At 38.9% G+C, this 22,156-nt stretch overlaps 2 protein-coding genes and 1 long non-coding RNA gene across 5 annotated transcripts in view; 1 reads left to right on the top strand and 2 right to left on the bottom strand.

The window, feature by feature from the left end:
* The window catches only part of rasa2 (RAS p21 protein activator 2), a 29,955-nt gene extending 27,455 nt beyond the window's left edge, over nt 1–2,500 (bottom strand). Inside the window, exon 1 of the mRNA XM_005803361.2 lies at nt 1,980–2,500. Within this exon, the coding sequence (XP_005803418.1) occupies nt 1,980–2,037 (58 nt within the window). The 5' untranslated portion in view covers nt 2,038–2,500. The remainder of the gene's footprint in view (nt 1–1,979) is intronic.
* Nucleotides 2,441–20,426, top strand: LOC111611926. The gene is made up of 3 exons (XR_002754305.1): nt 2,441–2,530; nt 19,508–19,620; nt 19,708–20,426. It is a non-coding gene; the product is annotated as an uncharacterized LOC111611926 (long non-coding RNA).
* Nucleotides 5,062–22,113, bottom strand: zbtb38 (zinc finger and BTB domain containing 38). Of its 3 annotated transcripts, XM_023350935.1 has the most exons (4): nt 21,703–22,113; nt 20,927–21,220; nt 20,755–20,847; nt 5,063–9,333 (listed from the first exon to the last, which is right to left on the bottom strand). In XM_023350935.1, exon 4 carries the CDS (start codon nt 9,314–9,316, stop codon nt 5,669–5,671), a length of 3,648 nt encoding a protein of 1,215 aa, XP_023206703.1. In that variant the 5' UTR covers nt 9,317–9,333; nt 20,755–20,847; nt 20,927–21,220; nt 21,703–22,113; the 3' UTR covers nt 5,063–5,668. The 3 variants fall into 3 exon arrangements, with proteins under 3 accessions (XP_023206704.1, XP_023206703.1, XP_005803448.1); XM_023350936.1 differs by lacking the exons at nt 20,755–20,847; nt 20,927–21,220; nt 21,703–22,113 and adding an exon at nt 13,120–14,304 and having other exon boundaries at nt 5,062–9,333; XM_005803391.3 differs by lacking the exons at nt 20,755–20,847; nt 20,927–21,220; nt 21,703–22,113 and adding an exon at nt 12,149–14,303.
* Between the last annotated feature and the right edge of the window lie 43 nt (nt 22,114–22,156).

The following is a 22,156-nucleotide window of genomic DNA, read 5'->3' as shown; positions in this document are numbered from 1 at the left end:
ATTTAGACAGCAGGATTAAAGGTAGTGAGACTCTAAATTAGTCCTTTGGCTTTGAAAAGGTATCCTAAGCCCAGGTATAGACCGTGTTAAGAAAAGCCACAGATGAGATCAGCTTTTAGCAGACTAATAATAACAGAACAAGGCTAACCTTAGGAATAGTGAGTAAAAACGGTCAATGAGTTTATATCAGGATGCCCCAGAGGGTGAAAAGTAACTATGCACACAGCTACGTAAGAAGCAGTGTGGTGCAAAAACTCTGCAGTCATCTCCTTTCTGTGACAACATTTTCACAAACTGAAATCTCTGATCTGAGGGGCAGAAAGGAAGCCTGAAAACTATGGCATAACAGGTCTCTCCATCTGCTTAAGTGTGAAAATGAATAAGCACCCATCTTCATAGAGTACCATCTCCATTGATGTATACATGCTTAAAGGAAAAAGGACCAAATGTGAACAAGGAAGAATGCAGTTTCGCAAGACAGCAGTGAGTTACATGCCATGATAGTTCCTCAATTTTGTTCTGCTTAGTGTTTTCTCATTAATTCATAGTAGTGAAACTGACATTTGCCTTTCTATTGAAGGCCTATGCATTAGACGCTTGCACCTTTTTACCTTTCAGCACAAGAACATTTTCAAATGTCTGAGGAGTCTACCATTTAAGGACATTTACTTATAAAGCAAAATGTCTTCAAAACGTAGTTTAAACTATGATTTCTTTTATTTACTGACGGCACTGTGCTTTTGACTTAATTATAATAAATAATCGTAAACACTGATATAAAACGGCTAATGGCAATTTGCATATAATCTGATTGATGAGGTCCATCAAATCAGCAGGAATTTTTTTTTTTTAATCAATCGCATCATAAAGAACCAGTACAATCTCAATCTCAAAAAGTGTCTAGGCTCCAAAGCTTTAGCAGTAAAGAAAAATAGACTATTTAGATACAAATAAATAAATAATATTCATACACATGGTGACATGAGAGGGAATCGGACCCGCTTAAGTTTACTCATTAGTTTAGTGAGTGAGTTTTTGATTTTAAACATGATTTTTTTTGTTGCACTTTAATGACAAATTTAATGTAAAAATAAGTATTTTGTTTATGCTTAAATCATGACAAATAATGGTGAAGTCCAATTTAAACCAAGAAAATAGAGTAAACAACAGGAGATTCTGCAGATCCATTCAAAAATATTTAGCAGAAATTGCAGCAGTTGCATGCAAATCTAAATCCATCATCGAATTGTGTGCGCTTTAATGATTTTCCGTTAAAGTATATGTATTGCAGCATTAATGTATATTTACATTATCCCCAAACAATACGTGTGATCATGTCAAAATAATAATGTGCAGCATTAAAGACAGAGGGTTGTACTGTATGATGACAAGATGACACACACATTGGTAAAAAAATAAATAAATAAGGGGAAAAATGAATAAAGAAGCAAAGGTATGGGAATAGAGCTGAAACTCATACAGTAGTTGGGTCACAAATTGATGGGGGATCACAATACTTTGTTGTACACCTGCACAGGGCAACGTTAAAGCTGAATGGGTTAGCTTACAGACGATGCAGTGCAGTGGTACATATTAGCTAGCAGCACTTTGTCACCAACGTTAACTGGGCTCACAAAGCAGCTCTTCTTTTCAAAATGGGCTCATTCTGTCACTAAAACGTTCTGTTCTCAATTATTTAAATGACCTGATAGTGGTTCCTGTGTCCGGTGAATTTGATCATTTACAACAAGCTAGTAGCTTCAGCTAGCATGCTAGGTTAACTTGACGTTAAGCACCAGCAGGCAGCAGGCAGAGTGCCCGTCTCTGCCTTCACACTGGCGGCTGCTGAGAGCACGCCGCGCCCCTCCCCGTTGCCTGCTTCGGCTGCTCAGCTCCTCTACCGACTCTCCCCCCCCCCCCCCCCCCCCCCCCCACAACCCTCAAGCCGGAGCGACCACCCGGCCGAGAGTCACACTTACATATTTTACCCCGCAGACTCTGTAAAATCCGAATCCTAGCGTCGTCCTCTTCCGCCATGGTCAGCGCCGAGTGTTGTTGCCGCTGCTCCGGTGCATTCAGTGCTGTTCTATCATATCCGTTTATGAATGCAAGCAGAGTGGAGGAAAGCCAGTCCCACCGTGGCGTCACGTCAACCCCCTTAGAAAAAAAGGGGGAAAAAAAACCCCCAAAACACTGGGGTCTAAAAAAACATTTGGCAAAAATATAACACTTCCCCGGAAGTCGGTGTGACTTTCTACTGCAATGTGCAGCTGAGTCCTTTTGAGAGGGAGTGAAGGTATCTCAGCGCTCTGGCTCGTTGTGCAATAACGCTTTCGGAGAACGCAGACTTGGACTTGTGGAGCTAACTAACTAACTAACTAACTAACTAATCGCGGATACCATACCACTGCTCAAGTGAACCTCTCGAGAGCGCGCCGTGTAAATGTGTCACTAGTTATGAATGAGTTGACAACCGCCCATAGACAGATTACTGAACGGATAAGGGAGGGAGGCGGAAAGTTACCACAAGGTGAGTAAAATGGATTAAATTGCACAAGAAAAAGGCGTAGCACATTTTCAAAACATTAGAAATTAGATTCGAGAGACTTTTTGTAAAAAAAAAAAAAATTCAAACAATGAAACCCATCTGCTAACTTTAAACACATCTTCACTTTTGTTTTTGTTCTAGTTCCCGTGTGCAAGTGTAAAGCTTTTATTTTTAGTATTTAAAAAACATAACAAGAGACTTTTTTTTTTCAAACTGCAACAAATGAAGTGCTCTGCTAGCGTACGATTGCAACACGTGTGGTACTTTCAGTGGTTACTTGTGTTAAGATATGTAAAAACAAAACAACAAAAAGCTTAACTAGTACTATTATTCATTTCCCAAATTAGTAGTAAATAACCAAAGTAAGTTACATACTTTTCAATTTTTTCCTATTTGATTTTCATTGCGTAGGTGGTTTTATTAGGTACACCTGTTCTGTGCTTGTTAACACAAATGGCAGCAAATCAATATCCTATGCAGGCCTGTAGTCTGGTGTGGACGACTCAAGTTCAAACTGAGCATCAGAAGAGAGATGAAAATAGTGATCATCAGTGTTGTATATAAGATGGTGCCAGACGGGCTGAACTGGTAAGAGTAGCTTAGAAACTGCTCATCTTCTGGAATTTTCATTTCCAACCATCTCTCATATTTACAGAGAATGATCAGAAAAAATAGAAAATACTCATTGAGCAGCCTTTGAAGTTTGAAGATTATTTAAAACTTTACTTAGAGTTGTGATTGTCACTTTTTTCATGATTACATATTCTCTTTAAATTCCCACTAATACTTTATAGATCTGTTTTTATGTTCTTATTTTTCTATATTATTATATTTTATAAATTTATGATAAACTGATGAAAGATTGTATTGTTGGTTTTTATTTTATTTTTTCCATACTGTTTGTTTGAGTGAAGGATTTATATATTATTATTTTCATGATCATTTTCTTTTTAATTTTGTTGAGCTGCATTTTAATTGTGCCAAATAAATTAAACCTGAGGATTGCTGCTGATGCTTTCCATCCAATCACCAACAAGATGTACTTAATACAATGGATGATATGTAGACTCATACTTTTAGGATGATTTATTTGAAAATACCTTCTGCTTTTTTACAGTTATCTGAGTGTTTTACATTGACCCATGGTTCCAAAACTGATCATAGAGTCCAAGGTAAAAATTTGCAAGAAACTATACTGTAAACCAGCATTTTGTACTTCCAAATACTGTAGCAAATGCAAACTAAAGAAAGTTGAATAAATAGTTTGATGAGCAAGTAAATATTTTTATTTTATTACAACTTATGCTTAGAATATGTTTGTTCACTTATTCAACTTAAGACTTAAAAATGTAGAGAGCAAAGCATACTTACACTGTATTCTTTACAGGGGTGATATTATGTATTTTCCAGCCACATTATGGCATTTTATAGCACAATAAAGTAGTTATGTCGCCTTCAAATGTTAAAAAGGTGCTATATATGTGAGTCGGAAGCTCGGCCAGAATCTACATCTTTGTGGAAATAGGCGGTGCTTTGTTAGTGCAGTTGTATAGGCACCCCTGAATGGCTTCCATGGGATATTCAAAGATATTATTTTTTCTATTTTTGTATAAGATTTATCTTATGTAAGAAAATACTTGAAGCTTCAAGTATAACCATACTTGAAGCTTCTGCCAGGGATCATGTCCAAGGGGGAGTTGAAATACAAATTTTGCCTCAAGCAGCTGAGAGGGACAAAATGAAACAAAGCAGCTACTGACTTTAACAAATCATAAACAAATTGTAGAGATGTACTAAGTGTGCCCTCTTCAGTTGAAATATTGCAAGTAAAAGTCAGGATTTTACAGGCTTCAAATTAATGCTTTCTATTCATCTTAAAGTGGGATGCTACTTCTTGGCAGTATAAATAAAAAATGATTTCTTATGCATGCTAATTAAGAAAGAATCAACATTAATAGTTATAGTAAATAGTTTTAGTATAACTACTGTATTGTTTTATGATTATGTAATATGAAGGTCTGTAGTTATAAAGCATATGATCTGCTTAAATGCAAAAGAAACCAAATTTTGAATGAAGGAAGGAACTGAAAAACGTCTGGAAATTGTGTTTGAAGGCCTAACACAGATGCACTTTGAGTGGAAAAAGAGAATGAACTTTTCAGATGGGCTGCAGGTTCCAAACGAGCAGATAACCATCATGTGGCTTTATAGTCTTTTATAATATGTCAAGTATGAAACATAACTTATAAAAGTTGTTTATAAGTTGCTTTGCTGGTTATCTGCTTCCAAACGAGCAGATAACCATCATGTGGCTTTATAGTCTTTTATAATATGTCAAGTATGAAACACAACTTATAAAATGATCTGATAAATGTAACTAATGTAACTAAAAGTCTTGTCTGGATAATGTAGCTGCTTAGCTCAAAAAGTGAATTTGACATGTCACGACATGTTTTTTTTTTAAATCATGTTTGTTAAGCAAGGACAGAGAAGAACTGTTCATAGTAACAATATTTATTTAAATAGTTTTACATGTTTTATACATACTAAACACAGAAAAAGGAGTAATCTTAATCTCAGTGGTCCTTTGTATTTAGTAGAAATTCAAATTACATCAACAAAGCTTGGAATAAAAATGGCAATTATCAAAGTATTAAACTACAAGTCAGCATAGTCTAACCATAAAGTGCAACTCACCAGTTCCAGTTATTTAAGCAAGAGGTCCAGAAAGGTGAAAACAGAGAATCCCTATTGTTTTGCTCGGACACGCTTTAAAAAAGGTGAAGCTGATACCACAATAGGTAACAATTCTGCCACCCCACACAATGCAGAAGCTGAACTGTTATTGCACTGCATTTAAAAAAACATTACAATGAGTCACTGACTCTGACTTGCATGCATAGACACAGGACAAAAATATCCTTGATAGCGGTGAAAAACAGTGAAAAAATAATCACCGAGTTATTGGATTTAAGGTGGAAGAAATATCAGTCTGCTAATACAAGATTATCATAGTTTGCCTTGCCCTGTCGAAAACTATTCTGATGCAAAACATTGCAGATTTTATAAGTCAACAATATCTCAATTGACATTTGCATTAGTTGCATTCGTTGAAGGCTTTTAAAAGAACGGTTCCTCTTTGCACACCCATTTTTCCGGCTTGTGTAAAGAAATATATGCACCGATAGATTCAGAATCAGTCTTCTGAATTGGTTTGCTTGATTTCTCATAATTAGTGAGATTGTTCATTCTTGGTCCTGTCGATGATTTCTTGTTGGGATCACTGTCCCTGTCATATGCTTGCCTTTTTGCAGTATGATGCATAGAATGATGAACTTTGATCCTCTTTTTCACAACTTTTTGTTTCATTTTTGAGGATGTCAGTGTAGGCAGACAGTCCGTATATGATGATGGTGGATTTTTCATACTTAAATCTGACACATCTTGATAGGGAGTCGACGACATTAAGTCAGACATATCCTTGATTTTTGGCTTATTTTCATTTGTTGTAAAATGTGCTTCATCCATGTTTTCACATTTTATGTCAACATCTTCTTGATTGCCACTGTCCTCTCTTTTGGTGGTGTCTTGTTTGCTGCATTCCCTTGGCTGTGCTGAGTATGTAGAACATGATGTGACTGTGTCATATTTGGGACTCTCATCATTTGTCTCCTGGTGTTTTTTCTCATGGCTTCTCTTTGTGGCGAGATACACAAAACGCTGGGGACAGAATGAACAGCGATATTTCTTCTCTTGGTTGGGGCTTCGGGGTGTGTTGTCAAAGCAAGAGCCATTTTCCATGCAGCTGTTGCAGATGTAATCCCCACAAGACGGTGCCTCACCAGGGGGACCTTGTTTTCCGCAGGTCTGACAGAAGTAAGGATGGGAACCGATCACATGAGCTTTCAGTCCGGTCTCTGTGATAAAAGAGCTGTCACAGATGTCACAGTTGTAGGTGGGCCTAGGACTGTAGTTTCTGCTAAGAATATGTTTCAGCCCAATGCTAGCTCCTGAGCTGCTCTCCTCTGTTGGAAAATGTGTTCTGTCAAAGTGGGGTTCAGTGAAACCTGTTCTGTCTATAGAAAGTTCAGGACAGGGGTGAAACAAAGCATTTCTGTGTTTGTATCTGAACTTCTTTCTCTTCTTTTTAGCCTTGTAAGAATAGTAGGGACGCCAAAGCTGATCAGCTGTATCACAGTCATTGGTTTCATCGTATGTCTCAGTGGAAGCAACGGCTTCCGGTCTGAGTCGAAGCCTCGGACTCTCTGAATTTTCCCTCAGTGGACTGCACTGACTTGGGGTCTGTTCCTCATTTAGTTCTTTAGTTTTTCTCTTCTTCCTGGGGAAAAGCTTAGAGCCTTTAATTTTGCGGCGGATGATGGCTTCATTACCTATTTTCACTGTTATCTGACATAGTGGCTTGGTGTCGGTGTCCAGAGACGGGCCCTGGCAAGCAGGTTTGGCGATGTAAGTCTCTGTTTTTGTCCCCATTACTTTGTCTCGCATCAAATCCTTTGTGCTGGATTGAAGTATCTCCTTGGTCATCTCTTCAACCCTTTTTGCTGAAGCTGATAACTCTCCTAACTTTTTAACAGTGCTTATGGAGTTGAAGAACGGCACACTGTGAGTAATGTGCTCTGAGTTCATCAGCACAGGTGGTTTTTCTGCTTGAGGCTCAGGATTGGGCAGAGTTAGTTTGGACGAGAAGATGCTGTCACAGTTATTAAAAGGTGAACCTCTGTCTCCAGCCTCTTTCTCTATGCTTTTCTGCTTCCCCTGTTCACTATTAAGATTTTGATCAATAACCTGATTACAAGGTTTGTCGAAGCAGATGCGAGGCATGACAGGGGAGACCATCTTTGTTGTGGCCATAAAGGTTAGCGGGAATGAAGTTGTGTCAGGGTGGCTGAGGAGACTGTTTTCTTCAAATGGAGGAATAAGAGAACTGTTGTCTAAACAGGATGAGTCACCTTTTTCACCACTTTCTGAGTATGTCTGGCTGTATGTCTTGTATTGCCTTTTTCTAAACTTCATGGGCAGAAGTCTGTAGAGTTTGATTGGATAAACGCTGGCTTTCAGCCCACCATTGGCAGATTTTTTTCTGACAGCGAGGTTGGGTTCAATGCCATGGAAGGACTTTTGATGGTTCTTCAAGATATAATATGTCATAAATGTCTCCAGACAGAAAATACACTGATAGCGGCGTTCACCTGTATGCCAGATTTCATGCTTGGTGCGGTACTCTGCCAAGGCAAACACTTTATTGCAATAATGACAGGGATAAGCCCTCTGCCATGAGTGCACGTTCTCATGCCGCCTCAGGCTGGACAAGGTGACATAGACTCGTTTGCACACACTGCAGTTGTATCGCCTCTGCCTTACTGTCTTCTCTTCATGTAGGCGCTCTGTTAGGTTAACTTCAGTGAGCTCTGGCATCTTCGGGCTGGGAAGATCTGCAGGAGGAGGCTGTGTTGCAGAGCTCTCCATGTTTAATCTGTCATCTGAGGGGTGCTCCACCTCTTTGGCTGATATTTCCCTGGCATCAAGCTTAGGTGGGCCTCTTCCAGACTTTGGACATAATCTCTCATGGTTGTGCAGTCGTTTGAGGTGTATGAATTTTCTGTGACAAAATTTACAAAACAAACGAGTATCAAAATGCTTTTTATGTACCTCTGAGTGAATGGTGAGAAGAGCTTTATTTGAGAATATCTCTGGACAGTGCTCACAGCTGTAGACTGAAATGCTGTCCTCTGGGTGAGGGGAAAGAGCTGGTGGACCTAGCTCTGTGTTAGCATTATCAGTGGCTCCACAGAGATCTGTCTCTGTTATCTTCTCTGTCTCTGCTTCTGAAAAAAGTGCAGGCGGTGTCATAACAGTGACAGGAGCAGCAATATCACCATCAGATAACACTGGTGTAACTGTGTTTGCTTCATCTGTTTGTTGATCTGCTGGTGCTGGAAGCATACTTTTGCCCAAAATGCCTCTCAGCCTGTGGCGCTTTTTTAGTGGGCCTGTATTCCGATACATGAGTGGTTTTGAGTGCAATATTGCTGGTTTACAGACGTTCCTGTAGTCCCACTGACTGGTATCTTTGCCTTCGGTGGAATTGTTTACTGCATATGAGTGTTCAGACAGGGTGTGGGTTGTCTCATTGTTCCCATTGATGCTGGATATTGTAGGGAAACTTGAGGGTAGCTGTCCCACATCTGGCGATTGCCTCTGCTTGTCTGTTTGAACCAAAGGAGTGAAGGGATTGTTACCAGGACACATTTCAGTGATAGAGAAGGCATTGGTAATGCGAGGTCCTCTTGCACTGTCTGTCTCCTCATGCCTGGAAGCTTCCTTTGTTGTTAAAGATTTTGTGTTTGCACACGAGTCTCTAGAACTAACACATTCATCCTGCTGCTCTTCATCTGCAAGCTTTTCCAAAAAAGGAATTCCAAGTCTTCTTCCAGCTGCTGCGAGTCCCCCTCTGTTCTCTTCACCAAGCAATGTTAACTTTGAGGAGTATATGAAGTTGAGGATACAGGCAAACACTTCAGACTTTAGGTCCATAAGCTCTAGGACTTGGCTGGAGCTGCATGTATCTGTGGTTGTCAGAGTGCTTCTGAAGTATCCGCTGCATGCAGCCAAGATATTTTTGTGGGCCCGAAACTTCACATCCTCTACTACGATGGTAACGTCACAGAAGAGGCCTTGTGACCGCTGCTCATTGAGCTTGCTCAGCACAGTAGAAGGGTGTGTGCTGTCCATCAGGTTTGGATGCATAGGCTCACTGCAGTCATCTAAAAAAGAAAAAATAAGACATTATTACGCCACATGTAGTAAAGTAGATAACTGTAAAATTATTAAATGTGATTATTTCCTTTTGAAAGCCTTTCAGCACTTTTTCTGTTTTAACACTAGATGGCAGCAACATTCTGACATGGAGTGCTGGTTTTTATCAACAGTTGCTGAATTTAAACCTGATGACCTCCAAACCATTTTATGCATAAAGAATGTAGCTTGCCTCCAAGTTTGCCTGACTTGAATTCAGTCTTTAGGATTTTAAAGAAGGCATGAGAACACACTTAAGAGTAAAATGATTCATCTTACTCTTACCTGTTTGAGTAAAAGTATAGCCAATGACATAAGGTGTAGCTAGTGATACATGTTCTCTGAACCATTTTTCAGTCACAACTAAGATCGATGATAACTGAACGAAGGATCTATATTATGTTTCTGGATATGTGAGTTTTCGTTTAATTTCAACCACCTTAATTGATCAACTAAACCACTTTAGAGTGCTACAGATCTGGAGGAGAATAATTTTTTACATAAAGTTATTTATTCAATAATGCTTAAAGATTATTAAGTAAATGTATCGAAATAAAGACTACAGTACCCAAATTGAGACAACAAAATGTAGAGCTGGGCATCACATCTAATTGCAATTATCATCAATAATTGCAAATATTGATGATAATCTTATCTTATCTTATAATTTCAATTATTGCAATGATGCAATATTTTGCATCATTTTATATTTCCACATAGTGCATTGCATGCATATTCTGCATGTCAATAATATATTTGGCCTCTTGGATAGACTTGCACTGCCTTTCATGTCCACCATTGGCATATGTTTTTAATGGCAACAATGCTAAAGCTCACAAAGAGTGGTACCATGTGATGAAGAAAAGTACAAAAAGAGTCAGAAAATGTGGATTAATCATAATTAATACAATCAAGACCACCACAGTTAAATATTTCTCAGATATTGTGCAGGTCTAGTGAAATGTTTGGCTTTGCTTATTTCTTTCATGCTTGTGCTCTGCATCGACTTGGAAATCTCACAGAGAGTTCATGCTTGTTGACTGCCATTCTAAAATTCCTGTCTTATGGAAGTATCACAATATTTTTGTTTATAATTGATGTTCTCTCAGTAACAAGTATATTTCAGTAGGGATTTCTTTTTTACTTTTTTTCTTTTTTTGAAGTAGATACTTATGTGATGATGAGTCATATTGTCCTATCTTCACAGTTGATGGCTTCCTTTCACATGCCTCGAAAATAATCGCTGCTAGTATTTCATTCTGCTAAACAATCATTTAATAGTTGATGATAGAAATCATAGCTAACAGTATGATAAAATGAAGCACATCTTGCATGTTTTAGATTCGGAGACTTTCTTTGCTTCATCCTGTTGGTGTGCATTAGGACAGAATAAAAACTGAAAAGAAAATGCTGTGATGACAAACTAAATGAGAACAGTTAGATTTATAAATTACATTGAACTGAGCTAACCACACATTCATTTATTTGAATGTATGAGTATTATCTTAACACCGTGAGCCTCTCATGGGGTAGTGCAATCTGAGTCATTTTTGTTTTGCATATCATGCTCTCTGTACATGGTAAGACACACTCCGTTACTTGTAAATGATGAATCATGCATCCACCTGTGTTGCTGCTATTTACAGCTTCACTTAGCGCTTTAATTTTGTCAGAGGCATAATTACAACTGATGTATTAAATATTTCTTGAGACTTAATGTGCCAAACAACAACGCATTTCTGTTAAAACTCTTGAAACCTAATGATAAAACATCAAAGTATTATATCTCTTCATCAACATATTTTGTCTCAAGTTATGCTTATTATCTCTAGTTTTATAAATTGTAAATAACATTCACGCTGATGTCTTTAACACTGTCATGTTTTGCTAATTGTTTTTAAACGCAGAACACTGTTTCCTCTAAGGAAGACGCTGGTAATTATCAGAGAGGTTTCTTTAATTCTAATGTTGTGATGTGTACCAAATACAATATGGCCGCCAGTGTCTGTAAAGCCTTTCAGACGACTGAAAACACAACTAACCTCCTGCCTTCTATCGCAGACGGGCCTCCGTTGTCATGGCAACATGCTATGGCGCAGCACTTATTGGAATTCAGCAGGACGGCAATCGACTGTAACTGCCATCAGAGGTTTCAGTTTACCTCTTGTTAAATAAAAACAAAACACTGTGCCCTCTTTGGGAACCCTGCTGCAAGCAGAAATGCACAAAGCAATGGAGGTTTGCCTTTGTCTCCAGCTGACTATACTTTGTCTTTTGCTTGCCGAGGTCTGAGAGTCTTTGTGTCTGCAGCACAAAATGGACTTTCAGATATTTCAGCGTTATCTGATGGAGAAGTATGTTCCGAACATATAGAAGTGTTCATCTTTTTGCGCTATTTGTGGATCAACATCGCCCTCTCCCTCCAGGAAGCTTCTTCAATCCACCACATTCATTTTTTACAGTTTGCATCAGTTGTTGTGGTTTCTTGCAGCCACATGCTGAGCGGAATTTCTTAACTTATCACTGCTGTTTTTGAATTTGCCACACCCCGACTTAGTTTACCTTCAAAGACATAATTTGCTTTTATATTTTTTTTCTGAAAAATAGAAATCCCCTGAGGTCAAACCACAAACTGAGAAATGACAAAGCAAGATACAGAAAGTATTATAAAATGAAAAACAAACTGTCGAGGCAAAAAACCCCTCTTCAGCTCTGCAAGGCATACTTCCGCACACATACACACACAAGCAGGTTAGATTTTGATGGTAAGCATGCAAAACGTACCTTAGTGAATCAGAGAAAATGATGCACAACGAACAGGAAACAATACTGCTCAGTATCCCTTTCTCTACGGCCTGGCATACACACAGTGATACACGAAAAACAGTTTCATAAGAGATAGGCGAAAGTACTTTTTCCCCTATGATGGTCGCTGAACAGTGGTGGTGTCTGAAGCCGAGCTTTTTCTGACGTCTTTCTTCCTCTCCCTCCCTCTCATCAGTGTGCAGATGACTTCAGCTCCAGCATCTATCGCTTCTATCCATGCAGCCCGGGTCCTGGGCTAGAGCTGCCCTACCCTCCTATGTCCTACAGCACTACAGCGAATGGAATAACTCACAATTTTTTTTTTTTTTTTTTGCAGAATGTAGCTAAATCGGAGCATAGGTCTGTCCCATGTATTAGCTGGGCAACTGACGCTTTCGTTCTGGAGCCACTAAGCAGGAAGCGGCAACTTTTATTTAGCATTGCAGAGAGCTGTAGGGAGAGCGGAGAAATGCAGGGCTCTGCATCACACATCAGCTCTGTTCTTCATCCCACAGCCAGAAAACACGCTAAGCTGCATTACTGTGAGCGCTCATAGCGAGTGGTCCTGAGCCGAATAACGGATGCCGTATTAAATCTCCCCAGCACCGTAAACTAGATCCAAGTGGAGCCTGATGCGTGCTTTTACAGGACAATGCCTTGCATGAAATATAAATCATCATGAGCCCTCTAATATGCACCTTAAATGCATAACAGCACACCATCTGTTGGTGTACACAGTCTCTGTCTGTACAGCAGCATATCACACCGCTGCCTTTCGCCCATGCTTTGACAGTCACTGTGGCTAGAATAGATAAAGCTGAAGCAAAGAGGAGATGACACACACTGCCGCCCTGTTGTGCAAAGCAGCAATCACAGCCCAGATGTTTAGCGATGCTTTTTCTGGCTGAGATAAAAGCAGACCTTGCTCTCTGCAGCGACCTGGGGTATACCTATATAGAGGCTGCTGATTGATGCGAAAGCAGCAGATGCGTCAGCACTGCAGACGAGGGGGGAGGGGAGGAAGCCAAACACACGACGTGGCTCGGTAGCCTCTCCACTAGCCTCTAAAGGCAGAAGCAACTGCTTAGGCCCTCCCATCCTGATTAGCACTTACATTTAACCAGACAAGGTGCAGTATCTGTAAGAATTAGCTTACTTGTTGCATCTAAATGCAAAGAAGACACATCTCACTTTATGTGCATGTTCTTTTTTAAATATGATAAACTATTGATCAGTTGTTTTTCCATTTTTATTATTTGTATCGTAGCAAATATGAATGCAAAGCTATAAACTATTTTTGATGCCGGTAGAAAATTATGCAAAACTGACTTTCTTCCAAAGTCAGTCTCTTCTAGGTTTGGAGACCTATTTAAGAAAGTAGTACGGATCCTTTAAAGACATTTGTTAACTGCAACAAATAAATATAAACTTAGTGTATGTTACTGATTTTGTTCAGAGATAAATAGACACAAGTAAGGGAATTGTTTTAAAGTGAAAGGAAACTGATTTGTAGTTTTTAAAATGTCTGAAATGTGTAGCTTGTATTTGTATTCAGATCAGTCAGTATTTTGTAGAGCTTCCTGTCACTGCTGTTACAGCTTCTGGTCTTTGGGGATATGTCTCCATCAGGTTTGTGAATCTGGAATCTGAAACTTTTGGCTATTTTTTTCTTATTATAATTTCTAAAAGCTGCCCCTCAAATTGAATGAAGAGTATCTGTGAACACAGTCTTTTTTTATTCTTGTCATAGATTCTAAATTGTACTTGAGTCTGAAATTTGACAGGGACATACAAACCAATGAATGTGCTTTCTGAACTATTCTGTTGTTGCTTTAACTCTGTTTTAGGGTATTTGTCCTATTAGAAGGTGAACCTTTACAGCCTTTGACAGGTTTTCTTATAGGATACTTCTGTATTTAGCTCCATCCATCTTCCCATCAACTCTGACCAACTTCACTATTCCTGCATAAACGATATATTGTCACAGCATAATATGATAACCACCATAAATTTCAAGAATTCAAGGATTTTATTGTCATACCAGCTCTCATATTTTGTCTGTAATATGAAATTAAGACTTAGATCTCAGTTTAAGAAGCCTAATAAATGAATATAAGTAATAGATAAGTATATAAATATATAATTAGTAAATATATAAAGTATAAATAATAGTATGTAAATATATATTTTTAAAAAGTGAGTATCAAGAGTGGCTATAGTTCAGCGGCCTGACAGCTGCACGGTAGAAACTGTTTTTGAGCCTGGAGGTTTTGCACTGAATGCTCCTCAGCTGCTTGCCTGAGGTGAGTGGCTGGAACAGTTTGTGTGCAGGATGGGTGAAGTCCTTCATGATATGGACCACCCTCCCCTTTCATCATGATGTATAGAGGTCCGAGGTGGATGGACAACTGCTCCCCACAGTCCTCTGTGCAGCTTTAACCACTATCTGCAGAGCCATTTCTTATTTTCAAAACAAAGCAAATTCGGGTAACCCAAGATTCAATTCTGGGACTTACAGTATTTAACATCTATATTCTCCCACTAGCTCAGGTTATAACAGGAAATAAGATTAGCTACCATAACTAGGCAGATGATACACAGCTCTACATTACGATGTCAATAGGCGACTCTGAACCCATCCAAGCACTGAACAGATGCTTAGAACAGATAAACATGTGGCTGTGCCAAAACGTTCTCTAGCTGGACAGAAACAAAACTGAAGTCATTATCTTTGGACCTAAAGAGGAACAATCTAGAGTCAACGCACAGCTTCTGTTATTACAACTAAAAACCAGCGATCAGGCCCAAAACGTGGGAGTAGTGATGGACTCTGACCTGAAGCTTCAGAGCCACATAAGGACAGTTACAAAGTCGGCCTTCTATCACCTGAAGAATATTGCCAAGATTAGAAGACTAATGTCCGACTCCCAGCAAGTTCTAGAGAAACTCATCCGTGCGTTTATCTTTAGTCGCACTAATTACTGCAACAATGTCTTTACAGGTCTGCCTAAAAAAACAGACACCTGCAGCTGATCCAGAACCCTGCTGCTTGAGGTCTCACTAAAACCAGCATGATAGAGTACATCACCCCAGTACTAAAGTCCCTACACTGACTCCCCGTAGCTCAGAGTAGACTTTAAAATACTGTTGTTAGTTTATAAATCACTGAACGGTTTAGCACCACAATAAATTAAAGATATGCTGTTGCTGTATCAACCTTCCAGACCCCTCAGGTCTTCTGGTTCTGGTCTGCTCTGCATCCCCAGAGCCAGAACCAAACATAGAGAAGCAGCATTCAGCTTCTATGTACCACAAATGTGGAATAAACTTCCAGAAAACTGCAAAACAGCTGAAACACTGAGTGTTTTTAAATCTAGACTAAAAACCCACCTGCTTAGAATTGCTTTTGAAACATTATAAATGGGACTGGTGACCTGTCCAGGTGTACTTGGTCTCTCGCCTGTTGACAGCTGTAGATAGGCACCTGCACCAAACATTACCCCAATGAGATAAACGTGTATGATGATATATGATAATATCTGGGTAATAATCTAAATGTACTTCTAACGTTTATACCCGACAGCAAAAATTAGAACAGGAAAACTAAAATATCTGAACAAAATCTAAACAAACTAAAATATAAAATTGTGTTAATGAATCTAAGGCTGAAAGATCCAAAAAAAATCTTCTGGAAAAAAAAAATAAATGTAACATTTACTGAATTGCTCTATATTCAAAAACACAAAGTGCTCTTTGACATTTGTGTTTTCTGTTTTGTCTGTTAAGCCAAATGTCATTTTCCCCAAAGTTGCTTTGTGAGAACAAAAAGATAAGAACTTCTCACAGGTCAGGATAAGATAACTCTGTTCACTACAGGTCAAACTAACCTGTGTGCTGCTGCCACTATGGGTTGCCAAGAGGTAAATCATTGATAAAAGCAGCACATGTATTAAAACACATAGGAATAACACATTTCTAACATAGATGTTATTTACTTTCCCTTCACAGTCATGTTCTACTTTGTGTTGGTCTGCCATTTGAAATGTTTTCTGATGTGTGCCATTTTGTGATATCAGACATATGTAGTGCTTCATTAGGATACTCAAAGACACTCTTAAGTGAAATCAGTCATTCCCATTCTTGCACTCTCGTCTGACAGAGGTATATTGCGACATTGGCCCTTCTGTCTACCACCAGCTGGCAAGATGGGTGAAGGGTCTTGCCCAAGAACACAAAGACATATACGGGTAGGACAGGGACTTGGACCAGTGACCCACTGATTACAGGACGAATTCTGACCTATGTCACCACCATTGCCACCACTTTCCTCCATAAGTTAAGTAAATTACGTCAAACTACAAAATATTTCACCTGTGGACTTTTTCAGCCATTGTGCCATGATATTTGTCTTTTAGCGAACATTTCTGTTTGCTGTTGACGGCTTTAGGAAGAATCACTCTGTACACATGCAAGATCTACACTGTAAAAAAACGCCGTAAATTTACGGTAAAAGATGGTGAAATACCAACAGTTACTGACTGTAATATCCAAAGCATTATATTACCGTAGAAATACATAGAATTACAATAACTCGATAAACATATACAGTATTTCAAGTAATTTTGATGGTCACGAAATGTAGAAAACACAGAAATATATTGTAAAAATATAAGTAATTGTAAAATTCATAGAAAAATATTGTAATATTGCCAGCAGTTAATTACTAATTTTGCTGATATTTATATCTACAATATAAAACCATACATCAGACTTTAAAAGTAATTTTTACAAAGAATAGATTGCTGGTGGGATATTTTGGTTTCTTTTTTAATAATGCCTTTTATATACCAAACTGAAATCACAAAGGTAGACCAGGGATCGAGCTGGCAATCCACCGATTGCAAGGCTAACTCCTACAGCTGACGCCACCATCATTTCTGAGAGACTTTTATGAAATAATGTATTTGGGATTATTTAATTTTATGCCAACCATAGATTTGCCATACATTAACCCTCTGACGCGTGAGTGACTGACTATAGAGTCTTCCGTGAGTGTGTCTTCTTTGACCTGGGTTACATTCAATGTGTTTTTATGCTATTTTTGACATTTTGATTCAAAATAATGTTTTGCATAATACTTTCTACTGTGTTTTATTTCACACAAGAATTATTTCATGTTTGAAATATTTACATTTTTCACTTTTTAAAAAGGTTTTAGAACAATTTGTAGAAAATTTTTTAAAACAAAATGACAACAGCAATTTTACAACAGCATTGATGAAATGTCAATAATGGACAATGTCAACATCCATTGTGTGTGTGTGTGTGTAGGTGTGTGTTTGGGCATGGGGGGGCGGTGCGAAAGAGCACATTTCTTGAAACTTGCTAGCTAACCAAGCTAGCTAACATTACTGTCTGTATTCTATTATGCTATGTGTATCACGCATTTGAGTGTATGTATGTGTGTGTATTTATTCATCCATCCTTCCATCCATCCATCCATCCATCCATCCATCCATCCATCCATCCATCCATCCATCCATCCATCCATCCATCCATCTTTTTACGCTTATCCGGGGTCGGGTCGCGGGGTTAGCAGCCTAAGTAGGGTGGCCCAGACTTTGCTCTCCCCAGCCACTTGTTCCAGCTCCTCTGGGGGAATCCCAAGGCGTTTCCAGGCCACCTGGGAAACATAGTCCCTCCAGCGTGTCCTGGGTCTTCCCCTGGGTCCCCTCCCTGTGGGTCGTGCCCGGAACATCTCACCAGAGAGGCGTCTAGGAGGCATCCTAACTAGATGCCCGAGCCACCTCAACTGGCTCCTCTCGACATGAAGGAGCAGCTGCTCTACTCTGAGTCCCTCCTGGATATCTGAGCTTCTCACCCTATCTCTGAGGGAGAGCCCAGAGGACATGACCCAAAGCTCATGACCATAGATGAGGGTAAGAACGTAGATCGACCGGTAAATCAAGAACTTCACTTTTTGTCTCAGCTCTCTCTTCACCACGACAGACTGGTACATTGCCCGCTTCGCTGCATCAATTTGCCTGTCAATCTCCCGCTCCATTTTCCCTTGTTGGTGAAAAAGACACACACACACAGAGACACACATCGACACGCACACACAAATAATACACACATATTGTATAGACAGTCCCACTCACGGAAGAATGGGGTAGTCCCAGTGCACTAGCTAAAGCTGCTAGACGCAACACTTCCATTAGTGTTTCTGTAGGAACGACTGTATAGATATATTTATTTCAGGTCTACTTTATACTGCGTATGGTAAATGGCAGAAGCAACTTTTTAAAGTTTGGTTCAGTAATTCATTTGAATTACTTTGAGTGTGCAATGTTCATGTATGCAAGTTAAAACTGTGAAGAACACTTTAGCTTTTGTTTCAATACTTTGGTAATACTTGGAAGTATAAAGCTTGGCATCAGAGCTAATATTTAATATTTTCCTTTGAATCTTGACTGTCACCCTCAAAATACTTACATTAAAGTCATTGGGTCCATGACAGTTAAAGGGTTTTAAGATAAGGAAATTTAAATATTTTACAGTTTTTCTCAGTTTGGGTACATTTCTCAGAACAGAATTTAAATTCTTAAAACCACTTGTTCAATCTTCAAATTATTGTGTCACTTCTGCACATCAATAAAGGAGTTTCTCATTCTTTTGAGCAAGTTGCAAAAGCGTTTGCAACTTGTTGCATGATCTACGAAAGTAGATCATGCAACTTATTATGTGCACTTCTCTGCTTTTGCCCCATTTTAATTTGCTTTAATCATGTTGATCAAAATGTGTTAAACGTGTCTCTGTTGAATTGTCTCAACTTCCAAAACAGCACAAGTTCATTGTGTAAGTCTTAACATGCATAAGTCTTGAAGTTGTCATAATGTCAATCATATTTTAATTTATTTATATTAGATATTTTTCTAAATTTGTCTTGAATTGGTAAATTGCTCCCAAGTGAGTCCTGACTTTCTCTAACAGGTCAATGTATGAACCATTAGCTCAACCAACGATCAACCGATTTTCAGAAACAGATTGAAGGTGCATCTTATGAGTCATCAGTAGATGGTGATATACACACCAAATAAGGGCTGTTCACTTTTTAAATGATCAACCTTTTGTTTTTGAATTTTTGGGGATTTTTTTCTGTTTGACTTTCTGCATTGAGTTTATCTTGTGTCATCTATCCTGAATTACTGGTCGAAAAGTAAAAAATTGTAAAGAGAAACATGTTTCTCCCAAAAGGAAGGATGAAGATAGAAAATTCCCTGAAACAACAGGTCTTCATCTGAGGTTTTTTTGTTTGTGTTTTTTGTCTGGTTGCAGAGAGGATTAAACCTGTCGACAACAAACAAAGGTTTAAGAACTTCTGAATTTTCAGTCAGAAATGATCACAACGCCTGGTTGAAGTACCAGTCTCCATGTGCAAGTCAACAAAGGTGAAACAAACATTTAAGCAAATGCTGCGTTTATATGATGTTCATGTAGTGCATCATTCTAACTTTTGCTTTGTTTCTACTTTCCAGCAGAGAGGAAACACCTGATTGACAAGGTATGAGTCTCAAGCTCAACCTGTGACTGGGAAAACCATATCCATGATGCACACCATCCTGAGCAAAGTCTGAACTCAATGACTTGTTGCTCTCAACCTAGAGCGAGAGTCCTTTTATCACCATTTATCCTTTTATCACCGGTTACCCCTTATATGGACACAAGCTGGGGTTTTTTTCAGATCTTAGTAATACCATGAGGAAACTGGACAGGAAACAGAATTGGTTCTTTTTTTAACAGAATTTTTAAATAGAAATTGTTTCTTTAAGTGGATTACTCGTAATCTGTATTTTTGTTTCATTTGGACTTATTTTCTTTATAACTTTCCATATTGAAATGCGGACAAATTACACTTCTTTGTGAGTTGTACTGTAATTTTTATGGTAAAATTCTGGTAACAACAGCTACCGGTAATTTATCATAAAGTTTTTATTTTCAAATTTTTTACAATAAAATGTCAATATATCATACAGTCCTGCCGTGTTTTTCACTTACGTAGACTAACCTATATGGTATATGTGTTTTTATAGTAAGTTGCATAGAAAAGTTTAAGTTCTGAACTGCTAAGTCACGGTTGCCAAGATATTATGCCTCATGCAGTATGACCGTATTTACTATGGAAAAACCACATTTTCATTTTCACTTTATTTTACCATATATTGGGAAATACACTAAAATACCGGCAGCTGCAGTTGCCAGATATTAACCGTATTTTAGCAAATACGGTAAAATACTGGCAGTTTTGGTTGCCAGAATTTTACCGTATAAAGACGGTAAAGTTTTGGCAACCTCAGCTGCCAGTATTTTACCTTAAATTAGAGCCGTTTTTTTTTTTTTTTTACAGTGTACATCTAAACTGGAAACAAAATGGCAGCTGGGTATTTAAAAAATCAGTTTATACTTTAAATCCTTATATGCTCTATATGTTGGATTAAGTTATGTATTATATAAGAGGAATCTTACCATCGAGCCCTAACATCACAGCCAGGAAATATTTAAAACAACAGGAAAAATATACTGGCCTTTATGCTTCTGTGGCTCAGTGATCCCAGCTGTGGCCTGTGGGAACACTCATCGGCTGGAAGGCAAACACCGCCGCACCAATCTGAGTAGGCCTTATATAAAGTAATCCCAGTTAACAAAGAGGTTTATGCACAGGAGAATTCATCTTGCTGTTGTAATAAGCACCCATACCTGTAGTCGCGTATTAAAAAACGTTTCTGTGTGGAAGGTCTTGCTTTGGGCCCGTCTCTGGCGCAGTGGAAGTCTCTCTGCTGTTTTTTTAGGCGCAGGAGGGTAGAGCGACTACCCGGCCTCCGTTGTTGCCTTGGCCCATCTTAGGCCTTTCCCATCTCCTGTCATAGCTGCTGGCGGTGTGGACTTTGCTTCTGGCAGAGATTTTCCTGGTCCTGCTGTGCAAAGTTGCCTTGTGGAGACAGCTGCCAGTGCTGCGTCACTCCGGCTGCATCACTGACCTACAAAGAGTTTCTGAAAAGGAGGGGTCGTGAAGCGAATGTGTGGAGCAGAAAAAAAAAGGAAAAGGGATAAGCAGAAAACAACAAGCCTAGCTCCAACAAACAAATGGATGGGGCTTCCGTTCTCCCTTAGTTTGAGGCCCGGTTGCTGCTCTGGCATTCAGGAAGTGAGTCTAGGAGACAGATCCTTTATTGTTATGTAATGAACTTTTTTTTTTCTCCCTGAACAGTCTCAGCTGAGAAGTCTGTGCTAGAGGCTAATAATAGGCCATAATACCTCAGTGAGGCCTGCGTGTGGCCATGTCAAATCATAGAGGGAGAGCTAGTGTTTAATGTATCATTAAAAAAAATCTAAATTGTCTGTTTCATTGTTAATAAGAGATAGTTCTTGTCTTATTGCCTTTCTTTTAAAACAAAAAATAACAAGTCAAATTACAACTTATTAAATATTCTGTGACACAATACAGCTATTTTAAAACTGGAAAAAGTTCATACCTTCATCTAATGTTACAGTAGCTTTCTTGGGACAGAAGCAGATGCTCATGAAAGGAGATTTGCCCAAAATTTCAAGGCATGATCACTTAGGCCTGGAAATGGTAACCAGAACTACAGCACTTGTTTTGCACACGCCACCCTAGGGTTTGTTTTTCTTGATTCTCCTCCTCCTCCCTACATCATCATCCTGCTTTCACTGCTTCACTGCTGTGCTGCTCCCTCTGCTGGCTCATTGAAAGAACACATCACAGTGGAAACACACTGAAGTGGAATGAGGGAGGCGAAGACAACATCTAGTCGTGAGGACCACCACCAGAGGGCACTACAATAATTTGCTCAAATGTAAACAGGAAGTATGTAACCCGACGTTGTCCTCTGATCTGATGTCAGCAGGATTCAAGCATTTAAGATCTTTTGATTATATTTTATTACCTTGTGTTTTGATCTAATTTAA

Source organism: Xiphophorus maculatus, chromosome 18, assembly GCF_002775205.1.
Source record: "Xiphophorus maculatus strain JP 163 A chromosome 18, X_maculatus-5.0-male, whole genome shotgun sequence".
Taxonomy (NCBI): Eukaryota; Metazoa; Chordata; class Actinopteri; order Cyprinodontiformes; family Poeciliidae; genus Xiphophorus; species Xiphophorus maculatus.
The sequence above is the reverse complement of the archived record's forward strand: the minus strand, read 5'-3'. Positions and strand labels throughout refer to the sequence as shown.